The following is a 23,989-nucleotide window of genomic DNA, read 5'->3' as shown; positions in this document are numbered from 1 at the left end:
GAAGCTTTCAAAGGCTTCTGCCTTCTTTCTCAACAGTGTACTTCTATTCTGCGGTGCATCGTTAAATACCAGCAGGTTCACGGTGCATCTCACGTAAACGTATACTGTTCCCGTCGGAACCGGAAGTGGCTCGGCAGCGTTTCAGGCAAAAACGTTCATCCCCTCCAAGGATTACCGCCTCAAAGAGGGGATGAATACGTGTGCCCCTATCTCTATTTATATTATTCTCAATAGAACTAATTCGTAAGCTCTCGAGCCACTTGCGGTCCCAAACTCTATGCGCCCAATCAGTGATGACAGCTTCGTCTGGGGAGATTTGATGTTGCTTCTCCCAGAAATGTTCAGCTACGGCAGATTTACCATAGTCTGCATTTCTTATTGCATTTGTGTGCTCCCCAGACGATCTTTGAGACGCCGTTTTGTTTCTCCCACATAACACTCCCCACACTCCGGGCATTTAATACTATATACACGACCCCACTTATATTTTCATTTAAGATAGGGTCCTTGACCTGTGGCACAATTGTGTGCAGTTTCCTGCCTGGGAGCTGCACACAACGTGTCTGGTAATTCTTTAATATACGAGCTAAACGTTCGGATAAACCCGGATAGTAGGGAATGTATGCGGTGGCTATTGGCGTGAAGGACTCACTTCTACTCTGCCCTCCACTAATGTATTTCTCTATGATCATCCGGGGGTAGCCACACTTCAAAAGATCCGCCGTAACACGTTCATACTCCATTTTTCTATCCTCTGAGATACTACAATGAGGTTTTGCCCTATCCACTAATGCTCTTACCACACTGTTCCTGTGATGGTTAGTCTGAGCTGAGTTGTAGTGTGAGTATTGACCTTTGCATATAGAGTTTCTAAATACTTTTGTTTTCAAATGCTGGCATTCTCTACAAATCAGCACATCCAGGAACGGCAAAACTCCTCCTTCCTCTACCTCAGAGGTGAATTGTATGAACGGGGAGAAGCTATTAAGAAAATTCAATGTATCATCCTCACTCCCTTTCCGAATAACTGAGAACGTATCATCAACATACCTTTTCCACGGACGCATAGGGAGAACTGTAGTATTAAATGGTCTAGACTCGAGCTCCTCCATCGCTAAAATAGCTATGATGGCACTGATGGGGGAGCCCATAGCTGCACCGTTAACCTGCTTGTACGTGGTGTTATTAAATACCATAGTAGTGCTCGAAAGGCATAACTCTATGCCTTTACATATGTCCTCTAAGTTTAGCTGCGTCCTATTGTTCAAGGTTGTGTCTCTTTCTAAGGCCATGTACGCACAATTTATTCCATAGTCAATTGGGATGCAGGTAAACAATGATGTCACATCAAAGGATATCATAACCTCGTTTTCTTCTATACATTGTCCTCTTGCTATCTCTGATACTATGTTCAGAGAGTCCAACTAAGGGTGACAGTAGTTTGGCTAGGAAACCAGATAATGCATACGTGGGGCTACCTATAAACGAGACTAACGGTCTGAGTGACACACTCACTTTATGTATTTTTGGCAAACCGTAAAACCTCGGTATCTGGCTTCCTGTGGCATGTAATGCCCAATACCGCTCCTTTGAAATCTTATTGGATTTCATCCAACCCTGCACCATTTTATTAACTTGTGGTGTTCCAGATTCGACAATGGATTCTTATGGATAATCATATAGGTTGTGTGATCATTTAATAAATCTAATGCTTTACTTACATATGCCTCTTTATCCAAAACCACCGTTGCTCTACCTTTGTCAGCTGGAAGAATCACAACATTATCGTCCTGCTTAAGATTTCTAGTGCTAGTCTTTGCTTTGCATTAAGATTCGGGGGAACTTTCTTGGCTTGACTTAAAATAGCTGCTGTTTTTACACGGATTTCATTGGTCATGCACAGAGGTAACTTATTAGCCGCTCTCTCAATGCCCATAGCTATTTCTGCTATGGGCACTTTGGGCGGAATCATAGCAAACTTAGGTCCTAGATTTAAAACTTCTATTTGATCATCAGTTAATTGTTTACTACTTATATTAACAATAAAGTTGCTATTGGTATTATTACCACTATTACTCCTGGACATGGTTTGTTCTTTAAGCCTATCGAACTTATTCATTTGTCTTTGTCTATAACTGTCAGAAATCCGTTTTGCTTTGTTCGATACCACACTAATCACTAATGTCAAATGCACAGCGACACTAATCACTAATGTCAAATGCACAGCGACATTAGTGATTAGTGTGGTATCGAACAAAGCAAAACGGATTTCTGACAGTTATAGACAAAGACAAATGAATAAGTTCGATAGGCTTAAAGAACAAACCATGTCCAGGAGTAATAGTGGTAATAATACCAATAGCAACTTTATTGTTAATATAAGTAGTAAACAATTAACTGATGATCAAATAGAAGTTTTAAATCTAGGACCTAAGTTTGCTATGATTCCGCCCAAAGTGCCCATAGCAGAAATAGCTATGGGCATTGAGAGAGCGGCTAATAAGTTACCTCTGTGCACGACCAATGAAATCCGTGTAAAAACAGCAGCTATTTTAAGTCAAGCCAAGAAAGTTCCCCTGAATCTTAATGCAAAGCAAAGACTAGCACTAGAAATCTTAAGCAGGACGATAATGTTGTGATTCTTCCAGCTGACAAAGGTAGAGCAACGGTGGTTTTGGATAAAGAGGCATATGTAAGTAAAGCATTAGATTTATTAAATGATCACACAACCTATATGATTATCCATAAGAATCCATTGTCGAATCTGGAACACCACAAGTTAATAAAATGGTGCAGGGTTGGATGAAATCCAATAAGATTTCAAAGGAGCGGTATTGGGCATTACATGCCACAGGAAGCCAGATACCGAGGTTTTACGGTTTGCCAAAAATACATAAAGTGAGTGTGTCACTCAGACCGTTAGTCTCGTTTATAGGTAGCCCCACGTATGCATTATCTGGTTTCCTAGCCAAACTACTGTCACCATTAGTTGGACTCTCTGAACATAGTATCAGAGATAGCAAGAGGACAATGTATAGAAGAAAACGAGGTTATGATATCCTTTGATGTGACATCATTGTTTACCTGCATCCCAATTGACCATGGAATAAATTGTGCGTACATGGCCTTAGAAAGAGACACAACCTTGAACAATAGGACGCAGCTAAACTTAGAGGACATATGTAAAGGCATAGAGTTATGCCTTTCGAGCACTACTATGGTATTTAATAACACCACGTACAAGCAGGTTAACGGTGCAGCTATGGGCTCCCCCATCAGTGCCATCATAGCTATTTTAGCGATGGAGGAGCTCGAGTCTAGACCATTTAATACTACAGTTCTCCCTATGCGTCCGTGGAAAAGGTATGTTGATGATACGTTCTCAGTTATTCGGAAAGGGAGTGAGGATGATACATTGAATTTTCTTAATAGCTTCTCCCCGTTCATACAATTCACCTCTGAGGTAGAGGAAGGAGGAGTTTTGCCGTTCCTGGATGTGCTGATTTATAGAGAATGCCAGCATTTGAAAACAAAAGTATTTAGAAACTCTATGTGCAAAGGCCAATACTCACACTACAACTCAGCTCAGACTAACCATCACAGGAACAGTGTGGTAAGAGCATTAGTGGATAGGGCAAAATCTCATTGTAGTACCTCAGAGGATAGAAAAATGGAGTATGAACGTGTTACGGCGGATCTTTTGAAGTGTGGCTACCCCTGGAGGATCATAGAGAAATACATTAGTGGAGGGCAGAGTAGAAGTGAGTCCTTCACGACAATAGCCACCGCATACATCCCCTACTATCCAGGTTTATCCGAACGTTTAGCTCGTATATTAAAGAATTACCAGACATGTTGCGTGCAGCTCCCAGGCAGAAAACTGCACACAATTGTGCCACAGGTCAAGGACCCTATCTTAAATGAAAATATAAGTGGGGTCGTATATAGTATTAAATGCCCAGAGTGTGGGGAGTCTTATGTGGGAGAAACAAAACGGCGTCTCAAAGATCGTCGGGGGGAGCACACAAATGCGATAAGAAATGCAGATTATGGTAAATCCGCCGTAGCAACATCAAATCTCCCCAGATGAACCTGTCATCACTGATCGGGCGCATAGATTTTGGGACCGCAAGTGGCTCGAGAGCTTATCAATTAGTTCTATTGAGAATAATATAAATAGAGATAGGGGCACACGTATTCATCCCCTCTTTGAGGCAGTAATCCTTGGAGGGGATGAACGTTTTTGCCTGAAACGCTCCCGAGCCACTTCCGCTTCTGACAGGAACAGCATTAGTAGAGGCATTTGATGCAAGAAAGCAAGCTTATGCAGCATCAGCCAAAAAAAAAAAAAAAAAAAAACCCACTTCCACTTCACCCTTCTGTTCGTTCCAAATACCTGTCCAGCTGAGCCTTAAACTTATTTAGGCTATCAACCTCCACCACAAGGGATGGAAGTCTGTTCCACCAACCAACCACCCGCTGGCTAAAGGCAAATTTCCTCACGTCTATCCTACATCTGTCTTTCCTCAATTTGAATTTATGCCCTCTCAGGTGATTTTTCTGAGCTAGAGGAAGAATCCCATCAGCATTGAGCATGCTTAAACCATTCAAGGCTTTATACACCTCTATCAAATCACCTCACTGGTGCCTAGTCTCCAGACACTGTAATTTGCAAAACTTAAGCCTTTCTTCGTAAGAGCACCCCTTTGTTCCATTCACTCATCTTGTTGCCCTTCTCTGTACTCGTTCCAGCAGCTCTACATCCTTCTTGAAATGAGGCCTCCAGACCTGTATACAGTACTCTAGGTGTGGCCTGATCATTGCCTTATACAATGGAATAATCACCTCCTTATCCCTGCTGGAAAAATTCCTGTATATCATTGATAATACTCCATGAGCTACTCTTGCAGCCCGTCTGCACTGCTCAGAGAACTTCATATCTGCCTGCACAACCACCCCCAAGTCCCTTTCATTCTCTACCACTGTCAGTGTAGTACCACAGAGTTGATACGTTGCTCTGGGGTTGTTGTTTCCCATGTGTAGTACTTTACATTTGTCAATGTTAAACTTCATTTGCCACCTCGAAGCCCATCTGCTCAACCTTTCCAGATCCTGTTGCAGCAGCATAGTGTCAGTAGTGTCCTTGACAACCCTGCCAACCTTTGTATCATCTGCAAACTTGGACATTAAGTTTGATATACCATCATCAATATCATTTATAAATACAGAAAACAATAATGGACCCAACACTGAGCCCTGGGGGACTCCACTAATAACATTAGTCCACGATGAGCACTGATTACCATTGATTACCACTCTGTCTTCTCCCCCTCAACCACCCCTTTATCCATAGCAGCAATTTGCCTCCAATGTCACACTGCTCCAATTTGTGTAGCAGTCTTCCATGTGCAACAGTATCAAAAGCCTTTCTAAGATCCAAGTATATAATATCAAAGTTATTCCCTGCATCCAGTTCTTTTGTGACTGCATCATAATATCCAATCAAGTTGGTCAGGCAAGACTTCCCCTTAACAAAACCATGCTGTGTCTGAGCTATAATTGAAGTCTTGTCTAAATGATCCTGCAGTGCTTCTTTAACCAGTGCCTCCATTAATTTTCCTGGAACAGAAGTTAAGCTCACAGGTCTATAATTACTTGTGTCAGCCTTTGATCCTTCTTTGTGAATTGGGGTCACATTTGCACATTTCCAGTCTATGGGTACCTCCCCTGAGTCCAAGGAAGTTCTCCTAATTATGGCTAAGGGTTTGCTTACTTCCTTTGCTGCCTCCTTTAATATAACTGGATAGATCCCATCCACCCCGGGTGCCTTTCTTGTGTTTATCTTCAACAGTTTCTCCTCCACTTTACTCCCAGTTATTTCAAGATTCTGTAGCTTACTGCTAGAGTTGAATACACCTCTGGCATTCCCCTTGCAGAATAACTCCTCATGTGTGAATGTCGATGCAAAATATTCATTTAGTTTGTTAGCTACCTGAGCAGGATCATCAACAGTTGACCCATCAATATCAAGTGGACCAATCTGATTCATCCCCTTCCTTCTAGAGTTAACATAAGTAAAGAACTCTTTGCTGTTTTTCTTTGCATCCCTTGCCAAGGATTTCTCGTAATCTGCCTTTGCCTGCCTAACCTCCTTTGTAACTTGGTTGCATATCAACTTGTATCTATCATAGGCTTCTGTGTCATGTGTTAATTTGTAAGTATCCCATGCATTTTTCTTCTCTGCCATATGCCTCATTAGTTCATCTGACATCCATTTTGGCCTAAACCTTGAACAATATTTCTTAGTTGGTATGTAAAGCCTAGTAGCTTCCAAGATAAGTTCTTTGAATGCTTCCCATTTTGAATTTGCTGTTGGTAACATCATCAGTTGGTCCCACTGTATAGAATTTAAATACTGTCTCAGTCCATCGTAGTCGCCTTTACGGAAGCAATAACCCTTCCCTTTACCCCTAATGGTAGTTACCTCTTTGAGTAAATCCCACTTCAGCACACTGTGATCACTACCACCTAGTGGTTCGTTTATCTGCAGATTCTTAATGCATGAAGAATCACTGCTGATAATCAAATCAAGAGTATTACTCCCTCTAGTTGCCTCCCGAACATGCTGATGTAGAAAACAATCATCCAATAAATCCACAAAAGCCCTGCTAGTGTGTGAGTAACCAGCCCCCAAATTCCAGTCAATATCTGGGAAATTAAAATCTCCCATTATAAGACTCTCTGATTTACTGGCCCACTCTATTTCCCTGTACAGTTCCTTATTATACTCATCAGAGTCATTAGGCCTATAGCACACTCCTACTCTCAATTTTGATCTCCCAATGCTTATGTCACACCAAACTGACTGAACACTGCACTGTCCGGCGATGTCGACTGGCTTCACTTCCTTGGTTTTTATGTGTTTCTTAACTAATAGCATAACCCCTCCCCCCTTCCTATCCTGTCTATCCTTTCTGTAGACGTTGTACTCCTCAAATTGCAGTTCTGCATCCCTTATATCTGTGTGACACCACGTCTCTGATATCCCAACAATATCTGCCTTTGATGTTTTGAGCAATACCTCAAATTCATCAAATTTATTTACTAAACTCCTAGCATTGGTGTACACGCAAGTATACCTGCACCTGTTTCTATTCTTAGCTACCCTAACACAACCCATGTGTTTACTTGTACCGCAATGGCTCCCAGCAGTCTCTGAAATACCATGCATCTTGTTTTCCAGGCTTCTGCTCATTCTAATGCGGTATTTCAGTATACTCATTCAGTATACGTTTACGTGAGATGCACCGTGAACCTGCTAGTTTTTAATGATGCACCGCAGAATAGAAGTACACTGTTGAGAAAGAAGGCAGAAGCCTTTGAAAGCTTCAGTTAGTATTTTAGCGCTTTTATCCTAGTATATTTTATTGTATTTTAAATTTGGTATCTGTATTATCACCTTGTATATTTACTGTATATCACAGTTGTCTTATTTTAAAATTGCTATCATCAGTAATATGGTATTTTGTTTTGTCTGTAAATAAATTTATTGTAAATATTAAAATTTTAAGAATTTGGTTTTTCGTCTTTCGTTTTTACTTCAATGGTTGGTGAGAAACACTAAAAAATCATAGTATGAATATACCCAACCCCAGAGGCCTATTTGAAGAATTATGTCGAGAGCATTGTTTCTAGACACTTTGCTACCAGGAAGTAGTGATCACCAGGACAGCTGCTTCCTGGTATCCATCCATGCCACTAGGAGGTGGGACACAACTCCTCATACTGTCTTATATAAAGATAACAGAAAATCTTGCATCTATAGGAGGCAGCGCAACACCTATAGATGACAGCAATCTCATACCATTAGGGCCCAACAAAAGGTACCATCGCAAGAAATAAATAAAATAAAAATAATCCCATGCCATCAGAAGCCCAAGATGGTGGCAACAGCAAATATTCTGACTTGAAGAACACACACACACACACACACACACACACACACACACACACACACACACACACACACACACACACACACACACACACACACACACACACACACACACACAACCTAAAAACAAAAGTTCATGAAAACATAGGCTTGATTTCATCTTGTTTCCAAGTTACAGCCATTTTTGTGTTCCAGCAAATGTCTATGTTTACAGGAAATGCTCAAAATGACCATTGTGTGCCTGAATACAAGCCTATGAATGCCTCATCATAAACTCCTGCTCAAAAGTTCCAGGTGTCTTCAGATTTACTATTCTGGTGCTGATGGGTCTACCACCATCTGAACCCACCCATTTTCTAAACAAATCAGTTACCACAAGGTGTTCATGTATTCTCTGAAAGGTTTTCTTATCTGACACATGAAGATTAGTGAAGTTTTCTACATAAAGGCATCTTGCCTTGGCTGCATTGCATCTAGCAAGACCATACATGAGATGGATATCTACCAAATAAGCCTCTATTATCACAGTAAATGCACTGAATCAAAATGTTAATCAAATGTCTTGTCAGGAATATTAACTGAATTCACTCAAAGAACACTATGGGATCTTGTTTGCAAAGCTATCAAGCAAAGCCCTCATTGAAATGCCGAGCATTGCTTGTAAACAGTCGAATGGAGCCAGCTAAGCTAACTCAGTTTGTGGAAAGAACTGCTGGAACAGAAAAATGACTGTAACATGGAAACAAGGCAAAATTAGACTTATGTTTACATGAATTTGTTTTATTGCTTTAAGTCCTTAATCCATCCCTGAAGTGGGTCCCACATGTTATGATACATACACCTTGTGTGTGTGTGTGTGTGTGTGTGTGAGAGAGAGAGAGAGAGAGAGAGAGAGAGAGAGAGAGAGAGAGAGAGAGAGAGAGAGTGGGTGAGTGAGTGAGTGACCATCGTGAATGCTTGGGATAAAATTTTTTTAAAAGACAGGTAAACTTTATACAGTCTCCTTCACAAGAAAGCTGGCAGCCAACTGCATTGTCCAAGAAAACTTTTTGAGTGTGCATGTCAGACGTTTGTCCACAATCAACATAAGTTCATGAGGAATACTACCTGTGCCATAACCAATGGTATACAAGACCCACTGATTAATTTACCCCATTCAATGTATTATTACATAAATGTTTATGTCTGCATGCATATGAGCTTTCTATTGACTGGAAATCTTAATCTGTTAATTTTGTTGATAACAGCACATTGCATTCCACCTTCCGGTTTAAGAAATTTGCCCTGCACTGAAATTTGCCATTTTCTTAAATGCTGATCTCTAGGTAATTCTCCAAAGGAGCAAAGATAACTTAGTTAATTTCAACCCTTCTAAAACTCAATACTGTTTTATAGCTTGCAAAAAATCTCAAATCTGCCCTACCATGGAATATTGTTCCCACATCTGAGGTGGTACCCCATAACCTCTCTCAAGCTTCTTGACTCCATTCAAAAGAGGGCAGTTAAGTTAATCAATGACCCATCTCTTACAAAGTCTATCCACTCTCTGTCTCATAGACATTCTGTTTCTGCTGCATGTCTTTTCTACACATACTTGTCACATTACTTGAGCAGAAAAAGGTGGCATGGAAAGGTTACAGAGCAATAAAAAGTACTGAAGCCTATAACAGCTACAAGGTGATGTGTAATAGAGCCACAGAAAAGGTTCGACAGGCAAAGGCAGTTTATGAGAAATCACTAGCAAACAGAGCAAAGAGGGGGGGGGGATAAAGAATTCTGCACATATATAAATGCCAAGAAGAGCAGGACAAACCAGATCGGACCTTTACATAAGGGAAAGGGGATAGTATTAAATACACCAGATGCCGTTGCAGATGAACTCAACAGTTATTTTGCATCGATATTTGCAAATGAAAAACCTTTTGTGGCAATGGGAAATTGTGGGAGCGAAGTTAAAAAATATGTAATTAATGATATTGAAATTTCGCAAGATTATTTAATGAAAAAACTTTCGAGCCTACAGACCAGTAAGGCTCCTGGAGTTGATGGAATATACCCAATAATCTTAAGGGAGGCGCAAGTGAGTGCATTGAACCATTGAGGCTAATTATGCGAGCATCACTAGACTCTGGGGAGATTCCCTTGGATTGGAAAAGTGCAAATGCATCTCCCATACATAAGGGTGGCTCTAAAAATGAAGTTGGAAATTATCGACCTGTCAGTCTGACTTCAGTAGTAGTAGTAGGGAAAATCATGGAGGCAATGATCAAGGGTGGAATTCAGGATCATTTGGATCGAATTGAAATTCTCAAGGATACTCAGCATGGTTTTGTAAAGGGAAAATCATGTTTAACAAATCTGGTTCGCTATTTCAAAAGGGTCACTCACGAGCTGGATTTAGGGAATAATTTCGACATTGTTTATTTAGATTTCAGCAAAGCTTTTGACTCAGTCCCACATGAGTGGTTGCTTTATAAGCTGGAACAGGTTGGAATCACTGGGAAAATCCTTAGATGGATAGAAAGATGGCTTCAGGGCAGGAGGCAGAGGGTTGTGATAAATGGCTATTCCTCAGATTGGGTTGATGTAAGAAGTGGGGTTCCCCAAGGATCAGTATTAGGACCACTGTTGTTTTTAATTTTTATAAACGACATTGATGAAGGGATAGAGGGCATGATGTCTAAATTTGTAGATGATGTTAAAATTGGTAGAGTGGTTAATGATCACTGTCAAGCTGAGCTTCTTCAGAGAGACCTAGATAGACTTCAGGAATGGTCAGAAAAATGGCAGCTATGCTTTAATCCAACAAAGTGTAAGGTACTACACCTGGGAAACAGTAATCCCAAAATAACTTATTCACTTGGTGGAGTTCAACTAAACCCAGTACTGGAGGAAATTACGATACGGTCAGACATGAAATTCTCTGAGCATTGTAAACAGGTTGCAAGGAAGGCCCATGGTGTCCTATCGATGATCTATCGAACTTTTGCAAGTAGAGATAAGGATGTGATAATCCTATTATATAAGGCGTATTTTAGACCACACTTGGAATACTGTGTTCAAGTATGGAGACCGCAACTAAAAAAAGACATCGAGCTTCTTGAAAGGGTGCAAAGACGGGTAACTCACCTGGTGAGATCTGCAAAAGGGCATCCTTATGAAGAAAGACTTTGAATATGTGGGTTGCAGAGTTTGGAAACTAGACACCTTAGAGGAGATTTGATTGAGGTGTTTAAGGCTCTGAGAGGCATTAGTAAAATGAATGAGGATGAAATTTTCAAGATTATAACTGATGCTAGAACTAGGGGACATAAATTCATGTTACAGGGGGAAATGTTTAGATTGGACTGCAGGAAGTTTTATTTTAGCCAGCGAGTTATAAATTACTGGAATAAATTGCCTTCATGGGTGGTAGAGGCCAACAGTTTGGGGAAATTCAAGGGTCATCTAGATGGGGCCTTCGGGTAGGGGAGGCATTAAAAACAATGATTTTTAATCATTGTTTTGTTCGGATATTTTATTTTTTATTTATTTAATTTTTTTTTTTTTTTTTTGGCTGGTGCAGCATAAGCCATAGGCTTTCTTGCACCATGCATTACTAATACTTCCATGGGCACTGTTCTTCTGAACTGGCTTCTATATAATTCCTCCTCTCTCTTTTTCAAACTAGTACAAACAGGCATTGCAACCAGTCAGCATCAATTTCCTGTCCAACTTCAAACTCACAGAACCAACTTTTCTTCTTCTTCCTTATTTATTCGTTAAACTTTGGTTTTTTTTTTTTTTTTTTTTTTATGAAAACCCCAAACACGAAAGGTATCAAAACCTATAGTACTTAGTACCGTGCATGGGTTGAAGGAGAAGTATTTTTGGAACACCCTCTTTTCACATGTATTTCCTGAAAATCACAAGCTACAGAAATTCAAATTTAATGTCAACAAGTATCTTCTTTTATCTTCTCAACCTTCAACCCACACATGGTACTAAGTACTATGGGATCTAATACCTTTTGGTTTGAGGTTTTTCATTAAAAAAAAAAAAAAAAAAGCTATAACTTCTACATGTGATGCTAGATGACAGAGCATTCAGGAAAACATTTACCATAAGCATGCTTGATCCAATATAGAATAATAAATAATGTTTTCAAATGAAGCTATCTTTATCATGCCTGGAAAGGTGAATAAACATGAGACCACAGGGACCTGAATATCCCATATCACACAGAAATACATACAAGGCAGTCTAAAAGAGAATATCTATCAATATTCACTGATACTGACATATATTCATCAGATGGTTCTGATAATCCTGATAAAGAGGCATGGTCCATTCTTTGTGTAATAAACTATCAGGTCCAACGACTTCATTACAAAACACACAAGACTGGTTAGGTCCACATTTTTATCACTTTTATGGTTTAAACCCAATATACTTTATACACTGTTCAAATAATACAGTATACTATTGTAAAAAAATATATATAATTTAAAAATTTTATGTGGATGCTTTCATTTGGTACATTCCGAATGTTGCAGTACAACATTCAGCAATAGCTGCCAACACATGTTCATTCCAGAAACCTAGGTAGGGATTTTCCACTAATATACGACAGAATCATTTTTCCTGCTCATCATTCACCATGCTAGGGTTTTTGAGAAAGAAGTCCAAATGTGAATGCAAAAAATGAAGTTTCAGTGACATACACCATCCACCTCCCATTTATTTATGTGCATCGAGCAGTTTCTGAATTCCGTCTTTGTATGTTGAAGATCTGTGTTACCCTAAAAGCTTCCACAGAGCCATTTGAAAGCCTTCAATACTTTCAGTTCTAATACATTGAGGCACTTTTAAAAGCTTTCATCCTGCAGAAACATTTTGATTTCAGTCCCCACAAAGATTCCCTTTTCGCTTTTACAGCACTGATCTTCCGAAGTTTCTCAGTTAAGTAATGGGAGCCTCTCGAATTCATCTTATCAATTGCTTTCATAAAATTCTTCATTAAGTCAAGTTTAATGTAGAGAATTGGAAGGAAAATCTTCACTGGATCCACTAATGGAACACAGACCAATCACAGACAACAATCATGTCTGATTTAATGGTGTGTGATACAATAGCCGTCCCACAGGGATAGGAAAAATTAATATTTTGTGAATCCTTCTTGCATGCTTATTAACATACCAATTACTCTGAGGTCACTACTAATATTCTTGTAGTGACCTCAGCCTTGAGTGGTGCCTTCATGTTATTGTATTGCCCCTACAGACAAACAGTGTGGGAAATGGGGATGGATGCCTTTAATTTCCAAACTTCGCTGTGAGAAGTTGATGAAGAGGCACTATTCAGATGAAACGTGTACTTGTGACAATTCCCTAAAAACTTCAGATATCGTGGCAGTAGCAGAATACTGCAGACCTTTTACTGTAAGGAATATTGCAAAACTTGGTTTCTTTTTTGATAGTGAACGTTTTTTTTAACCAAATGTTTCTGCTTTAGTTTCAAGGAAGGAAATTTGGTTTCATCTTTGGAGAGGACTAGATCCATTATACTGATAACTGGGTCCTGATAAAGGGGCATGACGATGGGACTCAGTAGTACCTTGAAATGTTGCCATTATTTTAAGTGCAGATTGATGCGATAACTTCAAAAAATACATTTTAAAAAAATTTGCATGGTGTAACAGTGTAATTCGTTGTCATTTAATCTATCCAAATGACTAACCACATATCATCCCTTTCCACACAATGTGTTAATATGTTTTCACTGATGGATGAAAGATACATGAAACAATACGTTCTTCAATTGAAAAATTATTGGAATCTGTTTTTTTAACTTTAATCTGAAAAAAAAAAAAAAAATAATAATTGACATTGTAAGTAAAACATGGAAAATAAAAAGAAATTTTTATTTACACCTTACATTAATAGCAAAATGTAATTTTGCTATTAATGTAAGGTGGAAATAATAATAATTATTTCAACCTTTTATATTAATAATATGCTATTAATAAAATGTAAGGTGGACCAAATTAATAATATGCTATTAATAAAATGTAAGGTGGACCAAATTAATAATATGCTATTAATAAAATGAACAATTGTTTCTTATGAACATAATTATCCCTAAAAAAACAAATTGCCATTATTTTATGGTAATCCATTAAGAAATTTGTAACAATGATTTAAAAGAATATGAAATAATGCAACATTTCTCATATATTTCATATTATATTAAAAGTGACTGACCTTTGATGACAGAGGGGAAGAAGCGGGGGAAGTGGATTGTCCTCTACTTCCAATGGACTTGCCAGAAGTGGATGATCCAGAATCTGGTATACTACGCTGAATTTGTGCATAAGCTTCTTTTTGGGAGGGCACAGGAATTGGTTCTGAATGGGAATATGTGAACATTGCAGCAGGCACTGTTGCACCAGAAGAGGAGGTTACTGGAAGTAAAGGTGGTTGCTTAAGTCCATTAAGTGGTGGTGGGTTTGATGAATGCTGAGAGATGATATTTTTCACAGCACTAGAAATACAAGAACTGTGATGAACACCGCCACTGAGATGTAACCTATAAAAAAAAAAAAAAAAAAAAAATGAATATGCTAAATTCTTCAATAAATACATATTGTGAACTTTTCTGAAAAAGAATATACAGTAAAATCTTGTTAATACAAACTCGTTTTATACAAAGTACTCGTTTATATGAAGCACATACCATTCCCCTGTGAAAGGATAGGCTTTTCTATGTAAATATATTCATTTATTATAAAATTCAGTTAATATGTATTACAAAGTTCTTTTTTGCCCTGTGAGAAATAAATATCATCATTTTGTACGTTTAATACAAATCTTGGCAGAGCTGTCCAATTATTGCCTCTGTCCACCTGACTCCCTACTTCCCGAAGGATGGTACTGACTTGTTAGAAATCAGTTTTGTGTAAACAAAAGCAGTTTATGGTAGCTACAATGTCAAGTGCACTCTGAAAAACATCTTTCTAAAGGATGAGTTGTTAAATTAACAAAAGAATAAAAAGTTTTTCTAAGTTGTTTACATGCACTCCCTTGCTCTCCAAGGAATAAGGTCAATTGCAATCGTTACCCCAGTTCAAAGTCTTTTGCTACCGTATACAGCAATCTAATTTTTGTGTCATTTTATCTGAGCTGATGTCTTTTTTTTTTAACTTGTGTCTTTAAATTAATTAAAAATTTGTTTATATTAAATCTTATCTAGCAGTGTTATGGTGACAAAATGTAAACGGACGGAATTAAACCTGGAAATTAAACTAAAAATTATACAAGAGACTGATAGGATGGAAAGAAGCAAACTGGACAATGCAGAGGAATACAACATCCCTTTACCTACTTTATTAACAATATCAAAAAACTGAAAAAGATTTGAAGAAGTGCGTGACACTGGAGCAGTAATGAAAAACGAATTTGTGGTTCAAAACACGAGGAGCTTGAAACAAAACTTTTCGAGTGGTACCAACAAATGGGTCCATCTAATTTGCCAATATGAGGTCCAATTTTGCAAGAAAAGACAAATTATCTAGCTCAGCAACAAGGAATTAGCAACTTCAAATGCAGCAGTGGCTGGCTTCAAAGATTTAAAGACAGGAATAACTTGGTTTTGCGAAATGTTTGTGGTGAGGCTGGATTAGTTGACAAAGAAAAGTCTGCAGACTGGTTGTGTTTTGTATGGTCCATTCTTTAAAAATATGAGGCAAAGGATATTTTTAATCTTGACAAGATAGATTTATTTTATAATTTGCTGTTCGAGGAGTCTTGTCATGGTGGAAAATTTAGTAAAAAAGACTCATTGTTCTGTTATGCTACAGTTCAGATGGCAGAACAAAACTATACCCATTTGTGATTGGTAAGTTTTTCGAGCCAAGATGTTTTAAAGTAGTTACCAACTTCCCTGTAATTATGAGGCCAATAGAAGTGCTTGGCTTACACTCAAAATTTTTCAGTTTTGGTTATCAAAAGTGGGCAGAAGAATGGCCTCTGAAAAAAGAAACATTTTGATGGTTCTAGATCTTTGTACAGCACATTCTGCCGAGACACTTAAGTTGACAAATATAGGGATGTTGTTTTTACCCCCCCCCCCCCACAATTACCACCAGTTTAATGTAACCACTGGATCAAGGCATTATTTATAGCCTCAAGAGAGCATACGGAGCCCGCCTGATAAGGTACTTGATCCGCAACATAGGAGGAGGGAACAATTTGCAGCCAAATTGGAATGTCTTGGATGCTATCTGTAATCTTGTTATTGCTTGGGACAGTATTGCATTAAGTGTAATAATCAACTGCTTCAGAAAGAGTGGCTTTATTGAAGGAGCATATGGATTTTGTTGACAAATTTGAAGAGGTTTGTGAAGGTGGATGATGAAGTTGCTACCACTGCAATGCCAACACCAGAAGAGCTGCTGGGTACCAAACAAAACAATGATGTTTTTGTTACCAGCAACAGCAAAAGGGAAGAAGCATGCACACTGCCATCTAAAAAAGATTAGATGGCAAAAATGCATTGAACATAATAGAGAATGTGTTGACACACAGTAACGTTGATAAAGAAACAACTATTGCGTCTGATAATGTCTGTGCTATAGTTAAAATGCATATAGGACAAAAACTGTGCAAACAACATTTGATTCTTTCTTTAAATTAGATTAATTTATTAAAATGTTAATGGTTTGTATGTCTCCTTTTATATTAAGATTGTAATTCTTTTTACTGTTATACTAAAATATTGTATATATCAATATTTTCATTTCCGTTAATTGCTTTTTTTTTTTTTTTAGTTTATCTTACTAATAAAATAAAATCTTTAAAAAATACGTTATTCCTATTACTGTATTGTTAGATGCGGCTTTTGTTTTTATTTTATTTTATTTATATTATTTTATTTTATTAATTTAAATTAATTTATTTTTGATATTATTATTTATTATTATTATTAGATATACAATATGTACCAAAAAAAAACGAAACAGTACAATTTTGACATTTTGGGGGGCTTTGTTACTACAAACCTCGTTATTACAAAACATGAAAATTTAGGTCCCTTGAACTTTGTATTAACGAGATTTAACTGTAATGTGAACTTTTTTGAAAAAGAATATAATGTGAACTTTTTGAAAAAGAATTCATTAGACCGATTAGATCATTAACACAATTTTATGAGGGTTGTTTAATAAAGAATGATCATAATTTTTCATGAAAAACCATACTGCTTGCTATTTATAGCTGAGCTGCAGAATTAAAGACCAAACCAAGCTGCATCACATAGCAACTGTGCAGTTGACTCATGCCCACAGTGTGACCTTGGCGGTCAATCAAGTTTATGCCTGTTCAGTTTCGCCTATATAACAATGGATGTGACATGCAAGGAACAGTATGCTGCTCTCAAATTTTGTTTTCGTCTCAAAAAAACTGAAGATGGTGGGATGAAAATTGGTTACTGAAGATTGTGAGGCACAAGGTGATAATAGCAGATGAAACATGGCTTCATCATTTCAACCCAGAGGGTAAGCAACAAAGCTCTATTTTTTTATTATTAGCCATATGATGCAAGGAAGCCTGAGGCTTATGCTGCACCAGCCAAAAAAAATTCCTGAGTTACCCTGAGAGAGAGAGAGAGAGAGGAATCACCAAGAAAGAGAAGGATGATGTTATCCAGCTCAGGACCATGGATTTGCCAAGCCCATACACACCAGATGTGAGCCCCATGAAAAAAGTCCTTGTGCAGTCAGATATGAAGTTCTTTGAGCAATGAAGATGGGCTGCCAGTGCAGGTCATGAAGTTTTGTCGATGATATGGAGATGTATGTCATTGCCAAAACTGAAAAAAGCAAATGTTGTGGCTTCTGCAGGAAAGGTTGTGGTCAATTTTTTTTTTGACATTCAAGGAATGGTTTACTAGTATGTTGTGCCACATCATATGACTGTTACAGGACCTTACTACAGAACTGTACTGCACACTTTGTAGGATCACATTCATTGCAAAAAACCACAATGGCAAGCAGGTGGATAGGTGGATGCTGCATCACAACAATGTGAGACTTCACATTGCTTGTACTGTCATCGAGTACTTATACAGGATTAATGTAAATTGTGTTCCTTGTTCGCCCTACAGCCCAGACTTTGCTACCTGTGATTCTTTTTATTTCCAAAGTTAAAGGAGCTGTGAGGAAAATATTTCCAGTCACCAAAAGAAGTTGCAAAAATGTTGGAGGCAATTCTCAAACACATGTCAAAAATGGATTCCACCATATTTTTTGAAGAATGGCAGAAATGTTGGAGTAAGTGCATTTCATCAAATGGAGACTGCTTTGAAAAGGACTTATCAAAATATGGATGATTAATAAAGATATGCTGTGAAAAAAATTTATGATAATTTTTTATTGAACGGTTCTTGTACTAACCTAATGATTGCAACTTCATGTTTATTAGAGCAATATAAAAATATACTTTATATTTTTTTAAAAATTAAATTATTCATACAATAGAAGAAAACTTACATTTTATGAGAACATTTATAGATAAACTGATATTACAATTATCAGTTATAATTTCTATAAAAATATCAATTTTCATAAAATGCATGAAACTAGTAGGTAAAGCAGATGTTTTGCTTCACCTTGCTGTTTGAAAGTATATTTGAGGAAATGATTTTATTATTTAAAGATTTATGAAAGGAGTAAAGTGCAAAATAATTTTACATTAAATTGGGTATAAATTGTTCAGATCAAAAAAGCAATAGCATATATCAGCAATTATGCATCTGTTTAAGAATAATAACACACAAAGATTTAGGAGTTAATTTTCCTATAGCTTCCTTAGTTTCCTTCATACCACATATTCATCATATAATTAAAAGTGAATGACAGTTGATTAGATTGAGAAAATATATGTTTCTGTTGAAATCATTGTCCCCATACAGATTAGTTTACTTATCACTTGTTCTAATTCTTGAATTTGCTTCTCCTGTATATGAATTTCAAGCACAAAGATCAGAAAGTTTAAAGACCACCTGTCAATCAAATTCTTGCTCTTGAGAGAAAAATTAGACATTATAAACACAAATATAGTCAGTATTTGGAAGGATATAGACTAGAACCATAAAAAGGAGACACTCCATGACAGCCTGTTTTGAGGGGGGGGGGAGATTTAGTAAGTGCCTTTTATTCTTTGAATCCCTCTATGCTTTGCTCTCCTCTGTGCACCTTCTGTTGATATTCATTGCAATATTCTTCTCACTTTTAATAAATGTTTTTGTTCTTATTCTACACAGAACTATTTCCAGCAGAATTCTTCAGGGAACAAGCACCCTCTCAGCCCTTCTATTCTTTGCTATTATTCCTTCTCTCCTTGTCCAAGATACCTCACTAATTTTATATGCAAAAAATTTTAAATTTGATCCATCTCTCTAGCCCTCAAGGAAATGCAGAATAATAATACAAAAAACCTGGCTCTTAAATCAATGAAAAATCATTTTTCTATGCTTGGTCTTCATAAAAATTCAGATAAATCTGTTTTTAGCTCAATAACAAAAACAAAGAATTACTCCTTCCAATTTTTCCTTCTGTTGGACTCTTATCCCATTTCTAATGTTACTGCATACAGAGAACTCTGTCTTTTAATTGATCAAAAAAAAGTTCTATTCACACCTCATTTAAAAATGCTTAAAGTTATCTCCCTTAAGAAATTAAGGGTAATAAAGCAAAATCATGTTCATGTGTCTGCCACCTCAAAGTATTCTTAAATGTATCTTGTCCTCTCTATTTTCATCTATTCTTTACATTTCAGAAATATGATCAACTGGTGCATATTCAAATCAAACTAATATTCATTTCTCTCAGTAGGATATCAAATGCCAAAATGGGTAGGCTTAAAAGTTGGTTTTGAATACTCTGTTTCGAAGTCCCAAATTAGTTGTAACCTTAAATTTCCCTCCTTGTAATATATGTTAGGTATCAAGGTGGTGATAATGCTTGCCAGATTCAATAATTAAGGTTATCTGTTCTCTTTGGACTACAATCCCGATATATCAGGAATATATCAGGAACCTGATATATTTCTTCCATGAGAATTAGACAAGTCCCTCTTCAGTCTCATTAGAAAAAACAAGTAAAACCATAGATAAGGTGTTTCTCAGACATTGCCAAAATTAAACAATATGAAATAGATCATGGCTTGTTATTGTGATCATAGCCACAAGCAATCTGTTGAAATTTTGGGCTCACAACCTTGGCTTATTGTTTTAATCAATGTTCCCTAATACTATGCGTTGGTAATGGTTATTCTTTAACTCTGCTAACTGTCTGCAGTTATGGGGTTTACTGTATTTTTAAAGCTTGTTCCACTACCTCTGTGAATGTAGATGCTGTTTTTTTGTGTTTATGTCATGAATGAACTATTTAAAATGTCCAGTTGATTACAAAGATAATAAAGAATTTGTTATATGTGAATGACTGCTATAATCATTTTTTGAATGTTAATATGCTGATACTTGATCTGTAAATGCCTTTGGCCACTGCTGTCCAGAGAATACAAATTTGACCACATTAGCATTTTACTTTCACTTACAATAAACTAATATTTTTTACATGATAAACTGATTACACTGCCTCTGAAATTTATTGATCTCTTGTGTTCTACAGCTAATTATGGAGAGACATAAATCTAGTGTAGCAGCATTATTATATCTGACATAACTTTCCAAGACATTAACAATTAAACTAATACAAATTACATTACACTGTTAAAAAAGCAATAACTTTTATTACTAACAGTTTTAGAAATAATTACACATTCCAAACATTCTTAGGGAGGGGAATGCCAGAAGTTTATCAAACTCTGGCAGGGAGCTAAATAATTTTGTAATAACTGAGAGCAACGTGGAGGAGAAATTGTTGAAGTTAAACATAAGAAGAGCACCTGGGGTGGATGGGATCTATCCAGTTATATTAAAGGAGGAGACAAATGAAGTAACCAAACTGTTAGCCATAATTATGAGAGCTTCTTTAAACTCAGGGGAGGTCCCATTGGACTGGAAATGTGTCCTCAATTCACAAAGGGGGGATCAAAGGGTGACACAAGTAATTACAGATCTAGACAAGACTGCAGCTATAGTTCAGACACAGCATGGGTTTGTTAAGGGAAAGTCTTGTCTGACCAATTTCATTGGATACTATGATGCAGTCACAAAGGAACTGGATGCAATAAATAATTTTGATATGATATACTTGGATTTTAGGAAAGCTTTTGATATTATTGCACATGGAAGACTACTGCACAAATTGGAGTAGTTTGGCATTAAGGGCAAATTGCTGCTATGGATAAATGGATGGTTGAGTGGGAGAAGACAGAGAGCGGTAATCAATAGACACTGCTCTTCATGGACTAACGTTATTAGTGGAGTCCCCAGGGTTTGGTGTTGAGCCCATTGTCATTTTCTGTATTTATTAATATCATTAATTATTGATGAAGGTTGTTGTTATTTGGTTTTTAGGAGCATTAGCAACTAATGCCATATTGCTCTGGGGATATGCGGTAGTCATTCCCTGACCTTTCCGCATCCTCCGTATTTGGTGGTTGTGGGCTCGAACCCCGGTCTAATCAAGAAGCGTGTGCTACGCACTGTCGCTCCTGCCCACCTGGCTACAGAAGCGCCATTGATGAAAGTATATCGGGTTTAATGTCTAAGTTTGCAGACATTATGAAGGTTGGCAGGGTAACAACCCTGCCAACCTTCTTCAATAACACTAATGACAGTATGCTACTGCAATAGGATCTAGTAAAATTGAGCACTTGGGTTGAGAGGTGGCAATTGAATTTTAATATTGACAAATGTAAAGTAATACATATGGGTAACAGTAACCCCAGAGTGCCATATCAACTGTGTGGTACTACACTCGGGGTAGTGGAGAATGAAAAAGACCTGGAGGTAATTGTGCAGTCAGATATGAAGTTTTCTGAGCAGTGCAGAAAATATACAGGAATTTTTCTAGCACAGATAACAAGGTGATTATCCCCTTGTATAAGGCAATGGTCAGGCCACACCTTGAGAGGTCTAGAGGCCTCATTTTAGGAAGAATGTAGAGCTGCTGGAACAAGTACAGAGAAGGGCAACAAGATTAGTGAATGGAACAAAGGGTAGATCTTAGGAAGAAAGGCTTAAGTTCTGCAAATTGCAGTGTCTGGAGACTAGGCACCTATGAGGTAATCTGATTGAGGTGTGTCAGGCTTTGAATGGTTTGAGCAAGCTCAATGCTGATGGGATTACCCAGATTAATTGCCTGAGGAGACATAAATCAAATTGAGGAAAGACAGTTGTAGAATAGATGTGCAGAAATTTGCCTTTAACCAGCAGGTGGTTGATTGCTAGAACAAACTTCCATCTGTCGTTGTGGGAGTTCACAGCTTAAATAAATTCAAGGAAGAACTAGGCAAACATTTGGAATGAATGGGTGGGTGAAATGGGAATGTTTTTTTTTGTTTTTTTTGGCTGATGTTGTATAAGCTTGCTTTCTTGCAACACATGCCTCTACTAAGCTAAATCAAATTTTCATCATATCTTAATAAAGCAGTTTACTAGAAAATTCAGAGAGAACTTTTCTATTCAGTCCCATAAATCACCTGTATTCAACAAAAATACAGATCTCCAGATCAGTTCTCTTTGGCTTAACACCTTCAAAATATGTCTTCCATCTGTTCAGAGTAATCATATTTTCTATGGGCCTCACAAGCAGAGTAGACAGTCCCTGCAAAGTTATCACAAAGTTGTTTCTGTTCTTTCTCCATCCTTCAGATCACCATTGTAGTTGTATGCATCATCTTCACTTGCTGGGCCTGTGTTCAGCAGCCACGTTCAGAATACAGGCATAGGTACCCTACCAAGTTCTCAATTAGGTTGCAAAGTCAACCTTAATACAGGGTGATTCACTACCAGTGCGACAAACTTGCCTTCTGCAAGATGTAGGAAATTCTCCTCATTGTCTGGCGTCCTCGTCGTTCGCTCTCGATTCATGGTACCTCTCGTGAAACAACCAGTCTCACGTAACCTTCTGTGCACACATTTGAAAATCGTATGACAAGGAGCACGCCTGTGCGGGAAACGTTCCTGGTACAAGCGCAGAGCGGTGTGTCCGTTACAGTCCGTAGCTCCATACGCGAGGTGCATGTTGGCCAGTTCAACGTTTGAATACTCGTCCATCCTACTGCCTCGGGAACCGGTTCGCAAATGCTGACTTCCAGCGGGATCGCTGTTCATGCGACCTCCCGGTCAACGTCCTCTACCGCATGACGAAGGCATTTTGGACCCTGCAATGCTATGTGATTCCAATTTGTTTTTGTGCCACCTCCTGCAAGTTTGTCACACTGGTAGTGAATCACCCAGTATATAATGGTTTGGATTCTGATTTAACATTTTTCTAATTCTTTATTTTAGGCTAATTAATTTTCTTTTCTTCATATACACTATTAAGGACAAATTTTTTCTTTTTATTTTTGAAGACCCTAAGTGAGGTATTAGAACCTATAGTACTTTGTACTGTGCATGGGCTGAAGTTTGAGAAGATGAAAGAAGATACTTATTCAAATTAGACTTGAATTTCTGTAGATTGTAATTTTCAGGAAATATGTATAAAGGGAGGTTTGTTTGAGAAAAAGGAAATTGAAGGAATAAATGAGGAAGAAGAAAAGTTGGTTCTGCGAGTTTTAAGTTGGACAGTAAAAGTATGTTCACTGGTTGTGGCACGTGTTCGGACTGGTTTGGAAGAGAAAGAGGGAATTCAGAAGGACAGTGCCCATGGAAGTATCTACATTAAAGGCATGTAAGAGAAACAGAATATCTATGAGACAGAGATTGGAGAGACTTTGTTTGAGATGGGTCATTAATTAAACTAATTTCACTCTTCTGAATGGAATCTAGAAGCCCAAGAGAGGTTTTGGGAACAATATTCCATGGTAGGGCGCATTTGTGATTTGTACAGAGTGAACAGCTGTTTGGAAGAAAAGTAATGCTGAG

The 23,989-nt window shown here is 37.7% G+C and overlaps 1 protein-coding gene across 1 annotated transcript in view; it reads right to left on the bottom strand.

Annotated features, from left to right (window-relative positions):
- Positions 1 to 23,989, bottom strand: part of LOC150086163 (serine/threonine-protein kinase unc-51-like) — a 231,459-nt gene that overhangs the window by 57,467 nt on the left and 150,003 nt on the right. The window contains exon 15 of the mRNA XM_090373751.1: positions 14,197 to 14,521. Coding sequence (XP_090229877.1) covers positions 14,197 to 14,521 — 325 coding nt within the window. The remainder of the gene's footprint in view (positions 1 to 14,196; positions 14,522 to 23,989) is intronic.

This window comes from Mastigoproctus giganteus, chromosome 5 (assembly GCF_048544385.1).
Source record: "Mastigoproctus giganteus isolate SK-2022 chromosome 5, ASM4854438v1, whole genome shotgun sequence".
Lineage (NCBI taxonomy): Eukaryota > Metazoa > Arthropoda > Arachnida > Uropygi > Thelyphonidae > Mastigoproctus > Mastigoproctus giganteus.
This window is presented reverse-complemented; position numbering and strand designations above follow the sequence as displayed.